Consider the following 22,524-nt stretch of genomic DNA (forward strand, 5'->3'; position numbering starts at 1 on the left):
TAAGAAGTGTTTGGGGTGACTATGTAAAATGGAGCCAATTTCACTGACGGCTAAAGTAAATCCATCTTCTACCAAACTTACCAAAGAATAGTTAATGAGAAAAAATTAAAAATAATAGTGAAGGCCTTGTAGCTCAGCGGGCTATAGTCCGCACTGGCCTGGATGACCTTGTGTCCTCTGGTGTCTACACAGTACACAGAACTACCATCTAGACAGGTATAAGATTCAAGGATAGGAGACTCACCATCAGGAATGAGTATCCGATCCAAAGGCTCCTCCACCCACGTGGACATGGTGGAATGGATTGGTCCTGACTGTGCACGGCCACTGCCTGGGCTGGGGCCTCACACACGGCGCAGCGGCTGATGTAAGGGCGGATCTCTTCCTCCAAGAGTGGCATCATGGGAAGAGGAGCCGCGCTAGCCAACCAGTAGGACCTGTCATTTCTCTGGGCATAGTGGCACACTTGGTGAATGTTGCAGTAGGCAAAGGGTAGTGTGCTAAACACGGGAAGACAAGACCCCGCCAAACCTTAGAAAGAAGAAGATAGGCAGTCTATGAGCAGCCTGCTCTGTGCAAAGCGGCCAGGAACCCCCACACCTGCTAGAGCCTGTGTGTTAGGAAGCTCCACCCAGTCCCACTCCTCCCATTCCAGACCCCGCCCCTGAGAAAGCCCACCATCAGCAGTTCCTCCTCTGGACCGTCTCAAGACTGCCTACAGACTATTTAAGACCCAGTCCACAGATCTACCACATATACTCTTATGTTCTATCTCCTGCCTTCCTGAGGCCACCCAGGAGTGCTCTGCTTTGCCTTGCCCTGTTTATTAAATCTGCATTTATTAATTCAGTTTAACTTGGCTCTGAGATTCCATCTTACACCTGTAAGAATGGCCAAGATCAAAAGTGCTCATGATAGCTCATGCTGGAGAAGATATGGGGTAAAGGGAACACTCTACAATTGCTGGTGGGGATGCAAACTGGTACAGCCCCTTTGGATATCTGTATGGCGATTTCTCAGAAAATTAGGAAACAACCTACCTCAAGACCCAGCAATACCACTTTTGGGTATATCCCCAAAGGATGCTCAGTCATACCACAAGGACATGTGCTCAACTATGTTTATAGGAGCATTGTTTGTCATAACCAAAACCTGGAAACAGCCTAAATGCCCATTGACTGAAAAATGGATAAGGAAAATGTGGTATATTTACACAATGGAGTACACAGCAGAAAAAAATAATAACATCTTGAGATTTGCAGGCAAATGGATGGAGCTAGAAAACATCATACTGTGTGAGGTAACCGAGATCCAGAATGGCAAGTATTATATGTACTCACTCATAAGTGGCTTTTGGACATAAAGCAAAAAAAAAAAAAAACCAGTCTACAATCCCAGAGAACCTAGACAACAAAGAGGACCCTAAGGGAGACATACATGGATCTAATCTACATGGGAAGTAGAAAAAGACAAGATCTCCTGAGTAAACTGGGAGCATAGGGACCATGGGAGGGTAAAAGGGATGCGAGTAGAGAGGGGAACAGAGAAAAAATATATGGCTCAATAAAAACAATTTTAAAAAAGATATGAACTAGCTAGTAATATGCCTAAGGCACTGGCCAAGCAATATTGTAATTAATATAGTGTCTGTGTGATTATTCGGTCTGAGCAACTAGAACATGAATGAGCAGTCTCCATTTCCAGCCCAAGTCTGTGTCCCATGCCTGTGGTGCCCCGTGTCTGTGGTGCCTCATGCCTGTGGTGCCCCGTGTCTGTGGTGCCCCGTGTCTGTGGTGCCCCGTGTCTGTGGTGCCCCATGCCTGTGGTGCCCCGTGTCTGTGGTGCCCCGTGTCTGTGGTGTCCCGTGTCTGTGGTGCCCCGTGTCTGTGGTGCCCCGTGTCTGTGGTGCCCCGTGCCTGTGGTGCCCCGTGTCTGTGGTGCCCCGTGTCTGTGGTGCCCTGTGTCTGTGGTGCCCCATGCCTGTGGTGCCCCACATCTTTAATTTCAGCACTTAGGAAGCAGAGACAGGTTGGTTTCTGTGAGTTTGAGGCCAGCCTGGTCTACACAGTTCCAGGTCAACCAACGCTGCATAGTGAAAGCATGTGTCAAATAAAACAAAAGTGAGTACTAAGTAGGCAGGTAATAACCAGTCACCAGAATGAGGCTCAGTGGTAGTAACAGGATCGTGGGAATTAGCACGAGAGGGTTGCTTTGTTCTTAAATAGTAATGCCACGGAAGATTAGTGGTTAAGAAGTTGATGCATCTGTAAGGTTAAGACCATGGTTTTGCTCTCTGGACCATAGTGTGGATGGCCCTGTATAACACGTGACAGCATCTGTCTTGGTGAATCCATACCGAGATCTTGATTGTGTGCCTTCTCCTGTCCTTCCATGTATAACAGGCTGAACCCAGTCCAAAGCCGGGGCATACCCATAGGGCAGGCAGGTTCTTGATCTGTCTGACTGTGGAGAACAAGGAGAAAGCCACTGAGGTATCCAGGGCCAAACCCCTTGGGCCCAGGATCACCAATCGAACCAGGAGGGCCTGCAGAAAGAAAGGAAAAGGGGGGGCATTCCATTTAATAAGTGTTTTCTAGTCTCAGCATCATGAAGCAGAGGGAGCAGGACACAGCCTGCCTCTCAAACTACACCCTTGGTCTGTCTGTAGTTCACAGAACACAACTCTTCTGCATGGAGGAGGGGTGTCTTCGAAACCCCTCACAATGGTTACTAAGGATAAAAACACCTCCCTGGTGACTGGAATATATTGATATAAAATAGAAAACATGAACATCGCTTGGATGCTTGCAGAGCTCATATCCAAGGGAAATCCATTTGTGCACCTGCTTTAGAAGCAGCTGAGAGTGAGGACTGCAATGTCACAGAAAAGGAAAGCGAGGGAAACTCTACCTGGTGCTCCGGGGTAGCCAGCCTCTCCAGTGTCGCCTTTGTGTCCTGGGGGCCCAGGAGATCCAGGGAAGCCATCCTGGCCCCTCCTGCCATCCGGCCCAGGCTCTCCTTTGCACCCTGTGGGAAAGTTCATGGTGATGGTAGGGAAAACTTCAGCATGTACATCCCGTGAACTGCCTCTGGGTTCTTCCCCGCTTGAATGATATAGAATCTGCGCAAGTGCATGACATCAGCTTATGACCTCCCCAAGCAACTGGGAACACTGAGGTTCTGAAAGGTATGGCAAATTGACATTAGTTCCACCATGATCTGGTAAAGGGCTATAGCCCTAGACCAGGGAGGTGTTGAGGAGGAATGTTATTCCATTTTCTTCATTTTATTGTTAATGTTGTTGTTGCTTTTAGAAGATGTTGAACAAGTATTAGTTTTATAATCAGACATTCTTTCAGGATGATGTTTTAAAAAATCCGGGTGAAAGTGCAAGTCAAATTTAACAGGATTCATTTTTGTTGGTTGTGTTTGGTTGATTTGTTGATTGGTTGGTTTTGTAGACAGAGGGTTTCTGTGTGTAGCTCTGGTTGTCCTGGAACTTGCTCTGTAGACCAGGCTGGCCTCATACTCAGAGATCTGCCTGCTTCAGCCTCCCAAATGCTTTAATTAAAGGCATATGCTGCCACACCGAGCATAGGGTTCAGTTTTTAAGAATGGCTTTTCATCAGGGTTTAGGATGTGCTAGTTTTCAGTTAATTCCTTCAGGTGAATTATCAACTGAATCTTCATAGAGGCCGTGTACAGCCCAATCTACAGTTGCTCCAGAGAGAGAGAGAGAAACCTCTGCAGGCATGGAGTGCACACGTGGATTAGCCAGGGAGCAAAGGCAGAGATGGTGTCCCTCAGCCCCCATGCCCCACCTCTTGACAAGCTGCAGGTGCATCCTTGTGGATCTTGGCACAACTGTACTGGTCGTACAGGGTGTTTTAAGTGTTTGGCTTCCTTTTTCTTCTTTCCAGTTCCTTAACTGTAGTTTTGATGGGGTCATGGTAGCAGCTCATCATGTTTGTGGGTGTTTATGCTAAATCATTTAGCTGAATTACTATCCCTCTCTGTGTTTCTAGACCCTACTTGTTATCTCCTTCCTTAAATTAGCTCATTACGGGCTGATGTGTGCCACTTCTCTTCCAAATTTGTAGTGAATTCCTAACTCCCAGTACCTTAGAATGTCTATATTTGGCAACGATGTCTCTGAAGATATGATCAAGGCAATAACAAGGCCGTTATGGTGGGTAAACCCAATCTGGCTTGGATCTTTACAGGAAGAGGGGGACGCTGCCATCAGGAAAGGAACCTCAAAAGACACCAAACCCATGGCTGCCTTGATGTCAGACTTGTCCACCAGAACCAAGGGGTGGAGTATTTGTGTAGCTCTGTTCATTCCTTATGACAGCCAGAGCAAACTGAAACATAGTTTAAGACTGGCCCGTTCATCCAAAGGAGGACCGACCAGAGTTCAGATCCCAGCACCCATATGGGGCGGCTCACAAACACCAGCAACTCCTGCCTGCTTAGGAGAGTGAGGGGTCACTTTACTGGTCTTTCTTCTTGCCTACTGCCTCCTTAACACCATGATGACAAAGCTGAGAGATGCTCTCCCAGACCTACAGAAGAGAAAGGCTTTACCGTTGACAGGGGAGAACACAGAAAATAAAGGGACCCACTGAAGACATTGTCCACATCCTGTGCTGTCAACCACAACCCAGCCCTGAAGAAAGATGCCGGGACTGGGGCTGAGAAGCTAGCAATATCAGGGATGGCAGACATCATTTCCTTCCCTGCGCTGCTCTAAGATGCCCCTCTCCCTCCCCACCTGCTGCTCCAGTTGAGGCCCTGGCTGGGTTTTTAACTTTTGCTCCAGTAACTGACTGGAATACCCTGGACCCCAATCTTCCTTGTGAAGCAGGCCTAAGCAATTCCCAGCCACATAGGCCCTTCTGCTTTTGAGGCAGAAACCCAATGAGTCCAGAACAGCAGCCTTCAAATTTGTCTTTAAATCAGCATCTACCACCATGGGTTGGCCCAGGTTCAGAGAATCCACATTTCTGGCACGTTCCCACATGGTGCTGATGCTGCTGTTATTGGGGAATCACATTTTGGTAACGACGGCTTCTAGACTTCGAAGTTTACAGCTCGTTCTGGCAATGAACTTGGTGGTATATTTGGAAAACCCTGTATTTCTGCCTAGTTTATGTTTCTCCTGCTCCTTTTTTGTAATTTTTGTTCTTATTTCTGCCTGTTCTTTTTTCTAGAAACGAATTTAATGTTTTATACCCACCCTCCCTTTTTATGTTCATATGTGTGTTTGTGTGGACACCTGAATATGTATGTAACCCCCGCTCTCTCTCTCACACACACACATATGAACATAAAAAGGGAGGGTGGGTGTAAAACATTAAATTAGTTTCTAGAAAAAAGAACAGGCAGAAATAAGAACAAAAATTACAAAAAAGGAGCAGGAGAAACATAAACTAGGCAGAACTAGCGCTCAGAACTCATAGAAAAATGGATCTTGAAGCCCTCTCCGCATTTGACAAGACAGGAAATCTAGGCTGGGACCAGCAATGTGTGGTTTTAAAAGCTCTCCAGGGAGGAGGGGTGAAGGAAGGGATCTGGAAGTTCCATAAGGCTTGAAATTCCAGGCTTTAGATGTCCCCCTCACTTCTCTCTCTCTGCAGGTTACCCCTGCTGACCTTCAAGACATGGGAGCCTAATGTCAGTACCTCTCTTTTCCTTTTCTGTTGCTCCAAGAGCATGGCTTTGTTGGATTCATTTATTTCTCGCAGAGTGCTGGCACCAATAATCGATAAATAATTCATGAGAGCGGTGGTTAGATGAATTATGGCACAATCAAACAATGCAATATTCTGCAGCCGCCGCAGACAATATTGTTGGGAAATATGTAATGACACAGAACTAATGGCATGTTCAGATCTGCAGTTTGCAAAACAGTGTGAGAAGACGGACTCTTGAAAGCCGTGCCGAAAGAAGAGGGGACAGATACACAGCCAGCTGTGCCTCCTAAAACTGTGTTTACCTTCTTTCTTTTTCTTCTTGTTTAAATACCTATAATCTGAGATTTTGTGTGAATGTGTAGGTGTGTGTGTATGTGGGTTCCAGTACACACTTGTATGTAGGTGTGTGTGTGTTTATAAACACTTGTGTGTAGGTGTGTGTGTGTGTTCACGTATATTCATGTATAGATGTGTGTGTGTGTTCATGTACATTCATGTGTAGGTGTGTGTGTGTGTGTGTGTACACTGATGTAGAAACCAGAGATTGGAGGCAAGCATCTTCCTCAATAACCCTCCACTTTCTCTTTAGACAGAGTCTCTTGGAACCTGACACTTACTGACTTACCTAGTCTGGCTGTGTAGCTAGCCCCGAAGTTCCTACTGTGTTTTCCTTCCCAGCATTGGGATTATAGGCACCCTGGCTGCACCCAGTGGGTTCTGGGGGATGAACTGAGCTCCACATGCTTATGCAGAAAGTACTTTACCACGCTGGTGTGGTTGCTGCTCATGCCTTTAATCCCAGCACTCAGGAGGCAGAGGCAGGCGGATCTCTGTGAATACAAGACCAGCCTGGTCTATAGAGCAGAGTTCCAGGACAGCCAGAGATAGACAGTCAAACCTTGTTTCAAAAAGCGAAATAGGAAGGAAGGAAATAATTTATCAACAAAGTCATCTCCCTACCCCCAATAAGGTTTTGGGGTTTTTTTTGTTTGTTTGTTTGTTTGTTTGTTTTTTAACTTCCCTAGAGACTGATGCTACCACTGCCGATAACCATACATCTCCCTCACAAACAGTTCTCAGTGTTAGGTGCTTCTATCTACCAGGGGCCATGTGTTAACATCTGGAATCATTTCTGCTTGTCACAAGGTAGAGGTCCAATATTCATTTTTAGTGATAGAGGCCAAAGACACGCCACAACACCACATGGTGAGGGGCCCTTTGCAGAACAGATCCCAGGCTGCTACGGTCTCTAGGGTTGCAGGAAACCAACTAATACAACATTCAGTTCTCCCTCCAGGCCCTTTGGCTCTGCACTGGAAAGAACCATGTCACAGCCAGGCTGTGGAGGAAGCAAGAAACGGGTTGGTTCCCAGCCTCCCTTCTGATCCTCTGCACACAGATGCTGAACTCAAAGATGCTACAGTGGGTACGAAGGGGGCTCTGCTTTCCACAGCCCGGCACTCCCTAGCTCAGCATAAATTACTCAACGTGGGCAGGATGTCCAAGAAGAAAATAAACTCTATGGAAACTACTGTTTCCCAGCACAGTATGGTTTTGGTGCTAACAAGGGTTCTCCCACCCTGATGGTCATTGACCAGGGCTTATGAGGTCAGTTCTGGGCACAGTACAGCCATTGCCAAAATTCAGAACTACTTGCCCTGTTCTCCTCCATCGTCTCAGTGGGTCCTGTCCTTCTCTTGTCTCATGAGCTGTTTCTGCTCCACTGGTTCATAACTCAGTCTTTTTTTTTTTTTGTCTGTTTTGGGCTTTTGTTGCTGTTGTTGTTACTATTCAAAATGAAGCCACCTACTCTGAAGTGCTATGGAGTTTCCAAATGCATCCTCCAGGAGCTGGGCAAAGCTAAAAGATTTAAACAGGAGTTCAACACAAGAAGAGGAAGACTGTGTGGAACTCGAATCCAAATCCCTTTGTGTTGACACACAAAAATGTAAGAGGAAGAAAGTTTTCACAGATTAGCCACCGCAAGTTGATTAGATTCTTCTTGAAAAACAATATCACAAAACACATAGGTTTTTATTTTGACAGTGAACTAAGAGAAGAAATTTATACCTGGTCCAGGGGGGCCTCTCTCTCCAGGAAGCCCTACAGCTCCCTCTGGTCCTCTGGGGCCTGGCACTCCAGGAAGTCCTGGGATCCGAGGACAGGAATCCAGGTCGGCAGGAGGCCCCGGTTCACCTGCAATTGGAATCACTGCTGTATAAATGGATTCCCATGCTTATGAACCTGCTCCTTCTACATTTTCCAGTGAGGGATGGATTCCTGACATGGCACTAAAATCTTAACAAGAATCTTCAATAGTCCAGTGTAAGTTCTGCAATGGTGGGAACTTGCCCTGCTCCCTGCAGGGACCCTCACAAACCTTCTAGAAAGCCTTGGTGGATTAAGCGACTGCTGGAGTCAGAGATGGACAGCCAGTGAGATCAGAAATAGAGACTACTCACTCTTGGCTGAGGTAGCAATACTTTGATGTCCTTCAAGGGATTTTCAACCTTTGTTCCATATTTTACTAGTGAGCTTCACTGCAAGAGGAACTAGGGGTCCCTAGAGGTTGGCTTAGCATATTCCTAATTCATTATACTGGAACCAGGTGGATTCACCTAGTATCGGTTTCCTCTATGTGAATCAAGATGGCCAGAGGTTTTTCAATCTTGAATAAATGTTGGAATGATCTACAGGGGCAACAAAGTAGACTGTTACCCGCCACCCTCCAGAATACTGTAGTACTTGGCAGCCTCGGCTGTGCCCTCAACTTCGGGCTTCATAAACCCAGCTACAAGGGATTTTCGATCATTTGCGGATGCAACACCTGGATTTCTGACGTGAACCCCAAGGCTTGGTATGATTTTAATTCTTCAGGTGGTTCCAGTGTCTGCCAGTGCTGAGAAGCACCAATACAGAGCTGACTGCAGACCAGCACATTGGAAACATTTGCCAGTAAGTCAGAAAGCAATTTCAGTATTGGGAGATCTGAGCTAGACTCTGACTGTGCATATCTAGCATGTTCCCAAGCAAGGTGAATCGTGCTGACCAAGCATTCTGACCTGGAGGACCATGGCACTGGGGGGCTGACACTCTCTTAACATACTGCTTGTATCGAGACAGGCTGCTCCCCAAAGCCTCAATCAGTCACTCTGGAACATCCCACGGGGGCTAGAAATGCCACTGAGCAGTACTGAGAACAGCGAAGAGACACCAAAGGCCTTGTGTATCAGGGCCTGTGTGGAGCACTTCATCACTCCGCTCCTCGGACAACCATGCCACAGGCTTGTTTTCAGACTATCCCAGGTAAGAAAAACCCAGGGATACGTTACATATTTATAGTTACACAGTCCAGACATTGTCCAAACTACAATCCAGAAGGCAGTGGATCCAAATGTACCTTCCTAACCAGCATATCAACTTAAGGTTCTGCCTCAACTTGCTCTCTGTCTCTATATTTCTCTGTGTCTGTGTTTCTAATGTCTCTGTCTGTCTATGTCTCTGTCTGTCTGTGTCTCTGTCCGTCTGTGTCTCTGTCCGTCCGTCTGTCTGTCTGTCTGCCTGTCTGTCTGTCTCTTTCTTTCCGTGTGTGTGTGTGTGTGTGTGTGTGTGTGTGTGTGTGTGTGTGTGATGTGGACGGGACCCATGGATACACATACCCTTGGGTTACATCCATAGCCGAAGAACTCTCAGTTTGTGTGCAGTAAATTCTAATTAAAGAAATGTTGAAAACCACACCATTTGGTTAGTTATAATTTTCTCAAAGTTCATGAAAACATGCATAATGGCTTTAAATAGCAAGAACCAAGGAACAAGACTCTCTGAGGAACTCTGGCCGTGACCACCGAGGAGCGAGCCACACAATACTCCCTGTGCCTTTGCAGAATGGACCTCAAGTCTTTAAGCTGCTTGAAACTGAATCTTTCATAAAACATGGCATGAAATTATAAGCAACACAGGCCCAGAGAATTTTTCACAATACGTCCAGTTTAATGTAAAATTGGACTTTGCCGCAAGGCTACTGAGAGAGATACACAGGAATGTCTCCTGTTTCCCCAACATAAACTGGACCTTTCCAAGACGAGGCCAAGTCGGGGGAGCTTGGCTGATTCACTGTCTGTTGTTTTAGTTGTCGTTCGTCGTTCTGGCTTTTTGAGGTAGCATCTCACTATATAGTCAATGGCATTTTGGATCAAACAATCTTCCTGCCTCATTCTGCCCAGTGCTAGTATTACAGAGGTTTGACACCTCGCCCCCCTTTTGACTGGACTTTAGGTAAGGACTGATATATTATCTTTAAATGAATATCAACTTATCACAAGAGAGGGCAGAAATAATAATTCACCATCTCGCTTTAATTTTAAATTATGAATATTTAAAATAGTATTTTTTAGAAAAGTTTTCATCCTGTTTTTCTTCACCTTTTGATAATGTAGGAGCTGAAAGAAGGTAACCGGTAAACATGCCTCTTCTAGAATCCCTAAAGTAATTTATGGGTCTGTTTTCAGGGTAATTTCTTTGGGGTAATAACAAATACTTGGAAAGAATAAATGCACATTTTCATAATTTATTTCTTTTTCCTCTTTTTGTTTTTTGGAGTGAATTGGGCTTACAGTTTCCTTCTAATTGTATTGTGTGGTGTTTGATTGCATGTATGTCTATGAGCCATGTACAGGCCTGGTGCCTGCGCTTGCCAGAAGAACAACATCTTCCCTGGAATTAGAGTTAAGAACAATTGTGAGCTGCCATGTGGATGCTGGGAATCAAACCCTGGTCCTCTGGAAGAGCAGCGAGTGTTCTTAGCTACTTAGCTATTGAGCCCTCTCTGCAGCCCCCCTTTTGTGGACTTTTGAGAAAAGGTCTCATTCTATTGCCCAGGCTAGCCTTGAAGACATGGTAAATCCTCCTGCCTCAGCCTCAGTGTTGGGATTTCATACATGAACCACCACCACCACCACCACCCATTCCTGCTTTTCACCTTTTGAGACCTTTTTTTCATTCTCTTTGAAAATGCCAGATACAAAATCACACATTGCTTCTGCGTGACAGACTATTGTGTGAACATTTTATTTCTAATACACAAATAAATTTGTTCTTGAAAATGGACTTGCCTCTTTGTGGGTCTAAGGGCTTATCTTTTAGTGATGTTGATGTTGCTCATTTTGGAGGCATTGTAAAGGTTTCCATTGTAGGAATCCTAAGAGGAGCTGCACTATTGTGGGTTGTGGCATCCAACAATGAGAGAAATTCTGCTGAGCTGAACTCTTGTAACTGAGCTGGAATTCTGAGCTGTGTGCCTATCTCACCTTGACACCTTCTAATGAGGGCCACCGCCAGGACCCTAAGATGAGATTTACTATGGCTGCAAAGAAGCCAAGACGTTAAAACGATGACGCCAGAAGCCCCATCTACACAAAATTGCAGCAGCTTAACTCACAAACACAACAAAAAGGGAAAACGCAGACATGACATGCAAATAGAGTCGGGGGAAATTATCCATTTCACTGCAACCCTTACCTCTGCAGCCTGAAGAGATCCAACGCAGAAATGCAAAACGAGGTGACGGTTTTCACGTGGTGAAGAGAAAATTGAGATTTGTGAGGGAGGACAGAAGTGAAATCAATGGCTGAGAACATAAATAATCATTTGAGGGACTATCGGTGACAAGCAGAGTGACAACGCCGTATTTACATAAAGCATCTGCATCATTGTGATTGACAGAAACCGTTATGATTTTGCACTAATGGAGTGTTCATCTTCACAAGGACTTGAAATGAGGCTCTCTTGAGGAGCTGACAATGCTGGCTGATTTTCTATGGCGAATGTGTCCCGAATGAGTGTGTATAGGAATTATGGCACTAAAAGGCTTCTGAAAATTCTGTATTCATTTGTCATGTTTCATAGATGATATATGCACAGAAAGGAAGCAAGAAGAATCCCAGTACCAACCCTCCGTCAGGCTGTACTGTGACCCCTGATGAAGTAGGGTGCTGTTTGTGCCACAAACATTGCTAAGCATTCTGAATTATCACTGCATATCTAGGATATTGTTTGGTGATTATTTTATTTTATTTTTTGGTTTTTCGAGACAAGGTTTCTCTATAGCTTTGGAGCCTGTCCTGAAACTAGCTCTTGTAGACAAGGCTGGCCTCAAACTCACAGAGATTCGCCTGCCTCTGCCTCCCAAGTGCTGGGACGAAAGACATGGGCCACCACCACCCAGCTTGTTTGGGGATTTTTAAAGACAGTACTTCCACTCACCTTACATGCATATATCTGTGTGTCCTTTCTCTTCCCAATTCATCATTATGGCTACAAAGTACTGGCTACATACTAATTAGGTCAAATGACCTCCCATCCCATAGGAACTAATGTACTTTTCAGAAAATGGACAGCTATTGAAATCTGGGGGCAAGAAGTCAACACAGAATCCTAACAGTAGTCAAAGCCTCCTTTGTCTCATGGGTGAAAAGCACACAGACATTTATTCCTGTATAAATAATATGTCTGACATCAGATCTTAATTAGTAAATGTATTTGTTCTGAAAGTATGTCAGACATGAGATTTGATGGGGCAGTCTGAGACAAATATATTCTTTATATCAAATGAGCTTAACATGAAGCAATGGTTTCTAAAGACTGACCCTCATAGTAACTACTTAAATGGGAGGCTATCTGGACATGCCTTAGGAGATGATGGTCATCAGAAGCTTACCTGGAGGGCCTATGGGCCCTTTTCTTCCTGGAGGGCCAGGTAGTCCCTTCTCTCCAGGTGCCCCAGGAAAACCAGGTGGCCCTGGAGGCCCTGGGAAACCCATTGGTCCTAAAGAAAAGATAATGATGAGGGTGTAGAAGTGATGTTACAGTGACTATAACTGGTTTAGCATCTGTAAAGTTCTGCTCCAAGAAAGAGCAGGGCAGCGTCGGTGTGAGGGAGGTGCTTTGCCTTATTTTGAGACATGGTCCTGCTCTGTAGCTCAGGCTGTCCTGGAAGGCTCTATGCAACTTAAGTTTAGTTTTAGACTCATGGTTTTAGACTCATGACGATTCTCATGTGTCAGCATCCCATGTGTTGGGGTTCCACACATGAGCCACCACCATGCCTGCCTAGTTTCACTCCTTAAGTGTGGCTTCTACATTTTTGAACCACAAGTGTAAGGTTTCTTAAATTTATATTGCTCAGTTCTGGTACAGAAGATATATTCTTGATCTTTTCTAGCTTAGTTGTTTATTTAAGATAGGTCTCATGTACCCTAGGTTATCCTTGAACTCACAATATTGCCAAGAATTATTTGAACTCCAGATCCTCCTGCTTCTACCTCCCAAATGTTGGGGGATTACAAGAGAGCACATGCTAGGCATCCAACCTGGGACATTCTACCAATTCTGGCCCGTGTGTCTTTCTTTCGATTTTTATTCCAGCTTGAGGACTTTTTAGAGGCAGCCAGGACATCTTAGAAATGACATCATTGTTTACAGAAGAAATAGGAATGACCTCATGTGAGGGAAGACGGTACCTCAGACCCTTAGAGTAAGGTAGAGAAGGTCTTCACACACTACCGAACGAACAGCCAACACTCATACCTTTCTGACCATCTTTGCCATCACATCCTGGGGCGCCCTCACACCCTGGAGGGCCTGGTGGGCCTCTAGAACCAGGTGGTCCAGGCAAACCACAGTCACCTGGATCCCCTTTCAGAAGGCTCACATTCCCGGGGGAGCCTGGAGGCCCAGGTGCTCCTGACACAGGGAAGAAGCAAAAACATTCTTTAAGTCAAAGACAAAGGTGAATATTGGTGGCTTGAGAATGTCTTAGGGAGTTAAATACAGTGATTTGCAAACAAGGCATGTAGGGAATCAGAAAAATAAGAAAATCAACATTCTCAGAAGTGAAATACAAAATGTATGTCATGGGGTCCAAGCCAAGTAAAGCTAAGTTAGTAACTGTTAAACTAAATAGACCTCATTTTTTCTGAACCATTTGGAAAATATCAGCTAATGGTTGATATCTTCAAACATCTCATTGTTTTGACTGGTTGCATGGATGGATGGATGGATGGATGGATGGATGGATGGATGGATGAATTGGTGGATGGAAGGATAGGTGGGAGGGAGGGTAAGTAGATGGGTGATTAAATGGACAGATGGATAGATGAACAGACAGACAGATGGATAGATGAACAGACAGACAGATGGATGGATGGATGGATGGATGGGTAGATAAATGAGTGAATGAAAGTTTGGGTGGGAAGGAGGGTAGGTGGATGAGTGGTTAAATGGATGGATGGACGACGGACAGATGGATAAGTGGATGGATGGATGGATGGATGGATGGGTAGGTGGATGGGTAATTAAATGGACAGATGGATGGATGGATGGACAGACGGACGGACGGATGGATGGATGGACAGATGGATAATGAGTGAATGGAAGGATGGGTGGGAAGGAGGGCAAATGGATGAGTGGTTAAATGGATGGATGGATGGATGGAAGGATGGGTGGTAAGGACAGTAGGTGGGTGTGTAGTTAAATGGATGCATGGATGGATGGATGGATGATGGATGGATGATGGATGGAAGGATGGGTGGATGATGGATGGATGATGGATGGAAGGATGGGTGGATGATGGATGATGGATGGAAGGATGGATGGATGATGGATGGAAGGATGGGTGGATGGAAGGATTGGTGGATGGAAGGATGGCTGGTAAGGACGGTAGGTGGGTATGTGGTTAAATGGACAGATAGATGGGTGTGTGTGTGTGAATAAATGAGTGTATGTATAGTTGGGTGGGTGAGTGAGTAGATGGTTGGCTGGAGAAATTAGTGGGTGGGTGGATAAACGTATGGTTAGATGAATGGCTGGGTATATGAGTTGAAAGTTGAATGAATGAATGTGTGGGTAGATAGATAGATAAATGGATGATATTTTAAGAAAGAAAATATAGCTACTGAGAAATAAATGTGTCCTCAAAATTATAATCTTACTTTAAAACAAATATCTATACAAATCAGTGAGCTGATCACAACTTATTGTTACTTAACTTCTGCAGTTTTTACTCCTTTTATTTTTTATACAATTCCACCCTTAATAAGGTTCTATGAGCCAGTGGGAATGTGGCTATCAACAAGGAAGAACCCATGACTGACCTATGCTCTTTATCTGTAGCCTGACCCACCTAGTCTATCTTTTTTTTTTTATCTGCTAACAACTTTTATAATCTGGCCCATCTCTGTGCAGCAGTGAGGGGAAAAGGCACTGCTAGTGGCCCATGTGGAAGGTTTCTGTGGCTCTCTAGGCCTGTGGGAGGGTGCTAGAGAGCAAGGAAGCACAACTCTCTCCTGCTGGGCACTTGCTGCAGGCATCGTCCATCTAGAGACGGGAAATGTTGGGTCCACCTGTGTGTACCCAAGCAGCGGCAGTCTGTTGCAGCCGACATAGAAGAGTGAGCGGGCCGTGTTCTGGGCCTGGGAGAAACTGCTGCCTGTGCTGCCACTCAGTGCATCACACTTAATCCATCTGCTCAGTGGGTAGAGCCACTTTGGCATTTCTCAGGGAGATGCTACATCCGTATCTAGCTAGCTGTTTCTAAGGAAGAAACCACTGCCATCTTCTGTCGTGAAGCAATCGTACCTCTTGGGCCATCAGGGCCGGGAGGTCCCCAGTCTCCAGGTGGACCTGGATCAGGAATGTCACCTTTAGCAGGTCTTCCTGGAGCACCTATGCGACCAGGTGGTCCTGGTCTCCCTGGGGAAGCACATGTTCATCCGTTAGCCTCATCACAACTGAAATGTTTGGAACTAGTTCTTGAGGAAAGATTAAAAACATGCTGCTTCTTACCTGGGGGTCCTGGGAGGCCTTTTTCTCCAGAAAGACCTGGGGGAGAAATTCCTGGGCTCCCAGGGTCACCTCTCTCTCCCTTTAGCCCAGGCATTCCCATGGGCCCAGGCGGACCCATTTCATGCAGACCTAATGATAAAAACAGCGCCAGTATGGCATCTACGAATTTATCCCTGTCACCTGAAAAGGACCCACCCCTCAGCAGGAGTATGGCAGAGGAAATGGTAGGTTCTGTCAAGGGACCAAACTCTGGTTGCAATGATTCTCTAGTTTCTGAGCCCCATTTCTTGCTTATGACCTATCACACTGACCAACCACAGGTTTGTTTTCTTTTGGAGTTTTGTCCTAAATTTTAAGAAATATTAGTTTCGATACAGTTTCACAAAGCAAAAAGAAAAACAAACAAAAAATTAAAGGAGATGATTATATATAACTCAAGCAAATTGCTTAGAGAATTGCTTAGAAATCTGAGTGGAGACTGGCCTACCATAATTTGAAGCTTCCCATTGAAAGGGGACAGATTTGGTTTCTTGGAAGGGTTGAATATTTAATAAGACCAATTGAAAGAACCACGCAGCAAATCTTAGGTGACCTAAGTTACTTTTTGAATATCCAAAATCCACAAAGATTTTGTCTCTCTCCAACAGTAGAGTCACGCCTAGCTGTAAAATCCTTTTTTTAAAAACAAGTATTCGAATTCACGAGTTGGTATCAGCTACTATGTCTGATGTAGGCTATTTTAGTGGGGAAAATTATACAATAGACATATTTTAATGGAATAAGCTAAAACACGAAGTTGAAGATTAACCCGTCTGTGATATCAAAAATAACCCCAAGTTGGGAGCTGGAGAGATGGCTCAGCAATTGAGAGCACCCGCTCCTTTTCCAGAGGCCCCAAATTTGACTCAAAGCACCCATGTTGGACCACTCATAAACCATGGCCTGTAACTCTAGCTCCAAGGAGAACCAAGCACTCGGGCTCTCCCGGCACCTGCGCTCACATGCATACGACCCCCACATAGATGCACATAATTGAGAATTATAAAAATAGATATTGAAGAAACTCATGGGAAGTGATTCAAGTAGTTTCTCTCGATGGTCACAGTAAAGGGATGCCAACACTATTAATTAGATTAGTGCGACTGTAGTGTGACTGTACCCACCATGCTACACTTAAAAAACAAGCAATGTATATTTTTAAAAAATAACAAGATTATTTTTTTTATAACATCTTGAAATCTGGTCCCATTTCACAAGAATTCAGAATATTCAGTAAACAGACCTAAGCAACAACATGAAAAGTATTATTAACTGCCACTCCTTTGAATCAAGTTTTCTTAGATGTCTTTTTGCCTATAAACCAACCATCCACAGATAGAGAAATAATTCTAGCACTGTCTCTTTGCTCCACCATTCTTTTCAATTCACCCCCAGTCCTCACGACTTGAGGAAATACCATGGAAAGATTCTACTTCATCCCTCAGTCCATGGATCAAAGTTTTATCATCAGTGGATCTGTCTTACCTGAGGTACCTTTGGCTCCTTTCTCACCCTTGAGACCGTGCAAGCCGTTCAGACCAGGAGACCCGGGGGACCCTGAAAACACAACACAGGTTCTGTGTCTCAAAGGTTAGGCCAGCTATTGCTTACTAGTCTTCCTGGTCTGGCTACAATACGATGCCTACACCAGGGGAGGCAGGAAGCAGACAGATCTCAGGTCAGCATAGGGACCAGAAGCCAGCCTGAGAGCTTTTTAGCACCAACATTTGCTGAAGATGTTTTTTCCAATATGAAGACTTAACAGATACATCTCTTTGGCTTGTTTTGTGACTAACCCATGATGGGAGATGCTCTGGAATTGCCACATTTGGGTGCAGGAAGTGACCTTTGATTTGATGACGATAAAATCTCTTTAGGCAAGGGTAGAGATTGGATGGCAGTAAACCCAAGCTCAGTGCTTCCCAGTTTGAGTCTTCACTTTCCACCAGTGTGTTCTGGTCCTAACTCCTAGATGCAGTCACGGTAATGACCAAAACAGCAGGATGATTGGTGCTGCGGTGTGTGGGGACAGCCTGTTCTCCTTGGTTTTCGGTTGGGCACTGAACACTGGAAGACAAACCTGTGAGGCGAGCTCAGCTCTCGCTATCTCTCTGCCGCTATTCCTTTTGGAATTGCCCTGACACTTCCTTACAGGGACAAACTGGCTTTGTGGTGGTCTCTCAGCTCAAGCCTTATGCTTCCACTGACGTCGGTACACATGGAACTAGATTAACCAAGAGGCATTTAAGTTATCTGGAGACAACTATGAGCCTGGTTTGACTTTAGTTACTATCAGACACATCCAGTGGAAAGTTTTTCTTAGGGTTCTCCTTCAGTAAATGCTGGGTTGTGTTTAATGTTTTCAAACAAGAGGTTTCCAACAGGCCAGCATGAATTTGAGACCAGGACTGAGGGGACAGAGATGTAAGAAATATCGTAGAGTCCCTCGAGTGTGCAGAGCCCGGCCACACGCAGTCCCGTGTGTCTTGTTGTCCCACTGTGTGATCCTAGGAAGGAAGCTTTCTCAGCCTTTGGCCAAACCCAATGACCCGCCTAGCCCATTGCTGGACTTTCTATCCGCTAGCTGTCCTTTGCCACCCAGAAGGAAGCCATCCTCCACACAGCTCATTCACCCAGATTAGCATTCTATTGGTTTGTGACAACACCACACTGATCTCACGTGACCAAATGCACAGGAAGAGCCCACGGTCCCTCCATAGGGCTTCTTGGATGGATTGCCTCTGCCAAGCTGTCCAACAACCATGCCTTTGGGCAGCCGCCTCCCTGGCTCACGGGTAAATCAGACCCCAAGACCAAACTCTACTAATCTTTCTATCCCACAAGGAACATAATTTCTACACCTCATAAGTATCAAGCAGATGTTTGTTGACCCACTGTAAAAAATAAAGAAAGGAGTACGAGGGTTGAAGAGATGGAGAGAAGGCTTTGTTTAAAGAGTAGACTAAAGTTCTTGAACTCTGCTTGCCTGCCACATTTTTTTCTAATATATTTGTAGGACAAATACAATTCCCAGAAGTTAGAGATATCTTCCTATGGGTAAATAATTCCAGGGCTGGTTCCACTTTGTTCGGTAAAGCAGGTTCTCATGGAGAACCCTGATTGGAGGACAGCATAGTTATCATCGGTACTTAAAACAGACAACTGCTGTTCTCCTTCTAAGATTGCAAATTTATAGTGATTCCAATGAGCCATGTTTTCTTGCGCCGAGAAAAAAGATGGGGGGGCAGGCGGGAATGTGTCCTTATTTTCCCCAAATCTCTTATTTTCTAACTGCTTTTCACTAGCCCTGGCTTAGCTTATTTTCCAGTTCTCTTTCCTATTTTATGAGCCAGTATTTCAAGTTTGCACCAAAAGAACACAGCGACCTTCTTCGCCTGCCAAATCTGGATATTTATTGCAATTTATCTAAAATGATAATAAATTTTTCGAGACTACTTTGCTATGTCTATGTGTTTTGATCTCCAGTGTTAGCCACCAAGATTGATGGCCAGGGGACTTGGCTAAAGGAGGACTGTCCTCCCCTCTGCCAACTCTCCATTGTCACAGCAACATACCCAGATCCTGGGCTGTCACAGCCCAGCCCCTTGCCATTGTTGAACTGGCCGACCCTTACGTGACCCAATGTTATCTTTCTAAATTGAATGCAGCTACATCTGGGCAGGGTTTTCAGCATAATTTCCCCCTTTGACTGAAAGCTTTTATCAATCCCATCTCTAAATCAGAAAGTTGTTCATGCATAAAATATATACAGTGCAGATGAAGGGCAATTAGGCAAACAAAGCACATTCCTGGGTAATGAGGACTTTTTATTCACCTCTCTGATAGTCCTTCTGTTTAACAGCCACCATTTAAGGCTGCACCAGGCTGCACTCAGGGACCAGGATGCTCATGCTCCAGTCAGTGAAGCTAACCTCCACCCCAGCACATGGTGCCTTCCCTCTGTATTAGAGAGTCCACTCGGTGCCAGAATCCCCACTCCCAGGTTAGAGCTTTGTGGGAAAGCCAGCAAAATGTTATTCTGTACTCCCAGGTACTGGCAGGGCTTACATTTTAAGAGGGTGACCAATGTGCTCCTGCATGTCTGGGACCTTTAGCATTGGAATCCACATCCTAAGACAGTCCCAAGAAAAACGAGGCAGCTGGCCACACTCACGTTAAGGTTGATGGACAAGAGAAATCTTCACAGCTATAGGCAAAGGTTGAAAAGCCTTGAAAACCCTTATCAAGAACAGATTCTAAAATAAGATTAAATTAATTTTTTTTTCTACTGAAAGGATAAATATGGCTTCCTAATGCACAGAGTTCCATCTCCCAAGAGCATAGCTCATGACAGGCACTGAAGAGACAATGAGTCACAAGAAAGACATAATCCCTGACCTGACAGGACAAAGAAGCAATGAAATCTAGTTTGTTAAGTGCTGGGTGAGAGACAGGAGAATAATTCAGTTCCAGAAGCTGGGGGGAATGTTGCTCTGATTGTCATGGCCCTCTGATGGAAGGCATTTTCTTTCTCATCAAAGGCATTTGATAGTACCTTCCAAAAGTGAACTCCTGGGGCCAGGAAAATGGCTCAGTCAATGCAGTGCTTGCTATATAAGGATGAAAGCCTGCATTTCATCCCAGGGCTTATATGTTTAAAAAAAATCTGGGTGCATATTTGTAACCCCAGCACTGTGGGAGCTGAGACAGGTTGATCCCTATAGCTCATTGGCCAGCTATGGTCCAATCTAATGCTCCCTGAGGCCAGCAGTGGTCCAGTCCATCACTCACTGAGTTCCGGGTTCAGCGAGTCTCCCAGTTAGTTTTGTCAACCTGACACAAGCTGGAATCACCTGGGTAGAAGAACTATTTTTTAAAAAAAGATCTTGGTTACAAAAAAAAAAAAAAAAAAAAAAAGCATATTCTATGAGAGTGAAAGACACTGCCTCAAAATAAATAAATAAATAGGTGGAAAACAGCCAAGGAAGACACCTCTGACTTCTGATCTCCACCCGCACGCAGGCACAAGGGCAGATGGACATGGATACACACCCCTCTCCACAAACAGAAAAGTGAAGTATGTTGCTCGCCACCAGCCATGGCCACACAGCAGATAACTCTCAGTAGGTTTTCATCCTCCTTGTGTTGTGTGAATATACAATGAGAAAGACGTGTTTCCCTTTTAGAGAAAGCATGTAGTTAGGAGCCAGCGATCACTCCGCTTGTATCGTGTGTCTAAGTTAACGTTTAATTCTGACAAGCAGGACTCAAAATTCCATACGGTCTGTGTACGCAGAGCAAACAAATCAGAGTTCAGCAGCTGGTTTGTTCAAAGGAGAGAGCTGGTTCCCCTGCCTCACTCAGAACATATTTCAAATATTTAGTTTCTCTGCTCAAAGTGTTTCTGCTGGATCCTGCTTCATTTTTTACATCAATACAAAAAACCCGCAACAATGGATTTATGCTGAGATGTTTTGAGTTTTAACAATGTTTTGTTTTGTTCCATTTGGCTGGATCATTTACTGTGTCCTTTGCAGTGAAACAGCGTCCCCGAGTGGTAGCAATGAGGCACTGCAGCAAGGGTCTGCAGAGGAAGTAAATGCCCCTTGATCTGTTTCCTCCCAAAGCCCCTCAATGCCCAACATTGGGTGGAAATTGGCAACTCCTTTAAAGGAATTTTATTATGAACCAAGTTCACACCCATTAGTTGTTTTGGTGTTTTTTTTTTTTTTGAAGCGGTGTCATACTGAAGGTATTTGATAAATGTTCAAAAAGGAAGAAAGAACATATTACAGCCACCTGCAGGCACTCAGACATGCTCCCTGTTGTGTGGAATTGAAAGGCCGTGGAGTGGTAATAACAATGGTAAATGTTTTCTCTTGGATCCCCAGCAAGTCCTTCCAGACTGGAAGAATGCTGAAGTCAAAGAGGAGGCCAGGAGGTCTGCAAGGGTTGCCAGAGGCAGGAAGTGTCCACAAGCACCAAACAGAGGAAAAGCTCAGAACCACGGCCTCCTCATTTCGTGTGAAATATTAAAGCTGTCACACGTCTGGTTTTCACATTACTCCAAATGTCAGCGGAGATGGAGACGATACCAAGAGACTGGATGCCCTAGCAAGAGCTTTTTCTATTATGTTATTTGGTTGCCAGCAAATGCTTGAGTGTGCCGGAAATTTCCAAAGGAGAACTTCCCCTGCCTGCAGCATTGCACCAAGAAACACACCTGCGCTGCTGCCTGTGAAACATTGCAGGTCTCGGATAGCGGAGGAGTGAAGAGCAGAAAGGATGAGAAAAAGCAGAATTTGGATTTTCAAACCAGCAAAGCGTTGAATTCCAGGAGTGGCTTCTAACTCTTCTCGGAGGAAGTCCTTTCATTTTGACTAGCGTTTAATTCATGTGTATAAGCCACTGACCTGAAGACAGCTGGGACCAAAGGAAGGAAAGTGGAGCCAGAGGGACTTACCAGGGTGTGCAGAGGAAAACTTGGCCCTCACCTGCTGTTTGAACCATAGACCCCAACTTTCTAAGTACTAATTCACCAACCAAAAAATTTATTGTGTATCAACTGGTACCAAAGACATTTAAAGACAAATAATCGGACCACTGTTGACTTTAAAAGCCAAAAACTGCAGTCAGGGCAAGTGTTTCTCTATCTAACAAAGAAAGCAAATAGAACCGTATGTGTGTTTATTTTCTGGAAAGCCCTCTTGTCTTTTCACCCCATGATCGGTACGCGTTTATTGATGCAGACAAATGCCTAAAAGTCTTCCCCCTTCAGTGTCCACCACTCTGCTATAGCTGAACGCTTTCTCAATCAGTACCCACAGTGTTGGAAACATTTTTATTCTTTCCACTGTGCTTTGCTTTCACATAATGGACTAACAAAGTTAAAAGCTGTGCTTCTGATTTTATCTACAAAAATGGAGCGTGCCCTATATGCTCTATAAAC

General features: G+C 44.9%; 1 protein-coding gene across 1 annotated transcript in view; it reads right to left on the reverse strand.

Annotated features, from left to right (window-relative positions):
* Positions 1-22,524, reverse strand: part of Col4a4 (collagen type IV alpha 4 chain) — a 120,971-nt gene that overhangs the window by 5,286 nt on the left and 93,161 nt on the right. The window contains exons 38-47 of the mRNA XM_041649674.1: positions 17,061-17,132; positions 15,537-15,665; positions 15,330-15,443; positions 13,281-13,436; positions 12,412-12,519; positions 11,214-11,222; positions 7,767-7,892; positions 2,911-3,027; positions 2,357-2,545; positions 245-531 (exon numbers count right to left, since the gene is read on the reverse strand). Coding sequence (XP_041505608.1) covers positions 245-531; positions 2,357-2,545; positions 2,911-3,027; positions 7,767-7,892; positions 11,214-11,222; positions 12,412-12,519; positions 13,281-13,436; positions 15,330-15,443; positions 15,537-15,665; positions 17,061-17,132 — 1,307 coding nt within the window. The remainder of the gene's footprint in view (positions 1-244; positions 532-2,356; positions 2,546-2,910; positions 3,028-7,766; positions 7,893-11,213; positions 11,223-12,411; positions 12,520-13,280; positions 13,437-15,329; positions 15,444-15,536; positions 15,666-17,060; positions 17,133-22,524) is intronic.

This window comes from Microtus oregoni, unplaced genomic scaffold (assembly GCF_018167655.1).
Source record: "Microtus oregoni isolate MIOR12 unplaced genomic scaffold, Mior012 000004F_ref0000308, whole genome shotgun sequence".
NCBI classification, from domain to species: Eukaryota; Metazoa; Chordata; class Mammalia; order Rodentia; family Cricetidae; genus Microtus; species Microtus oregoni.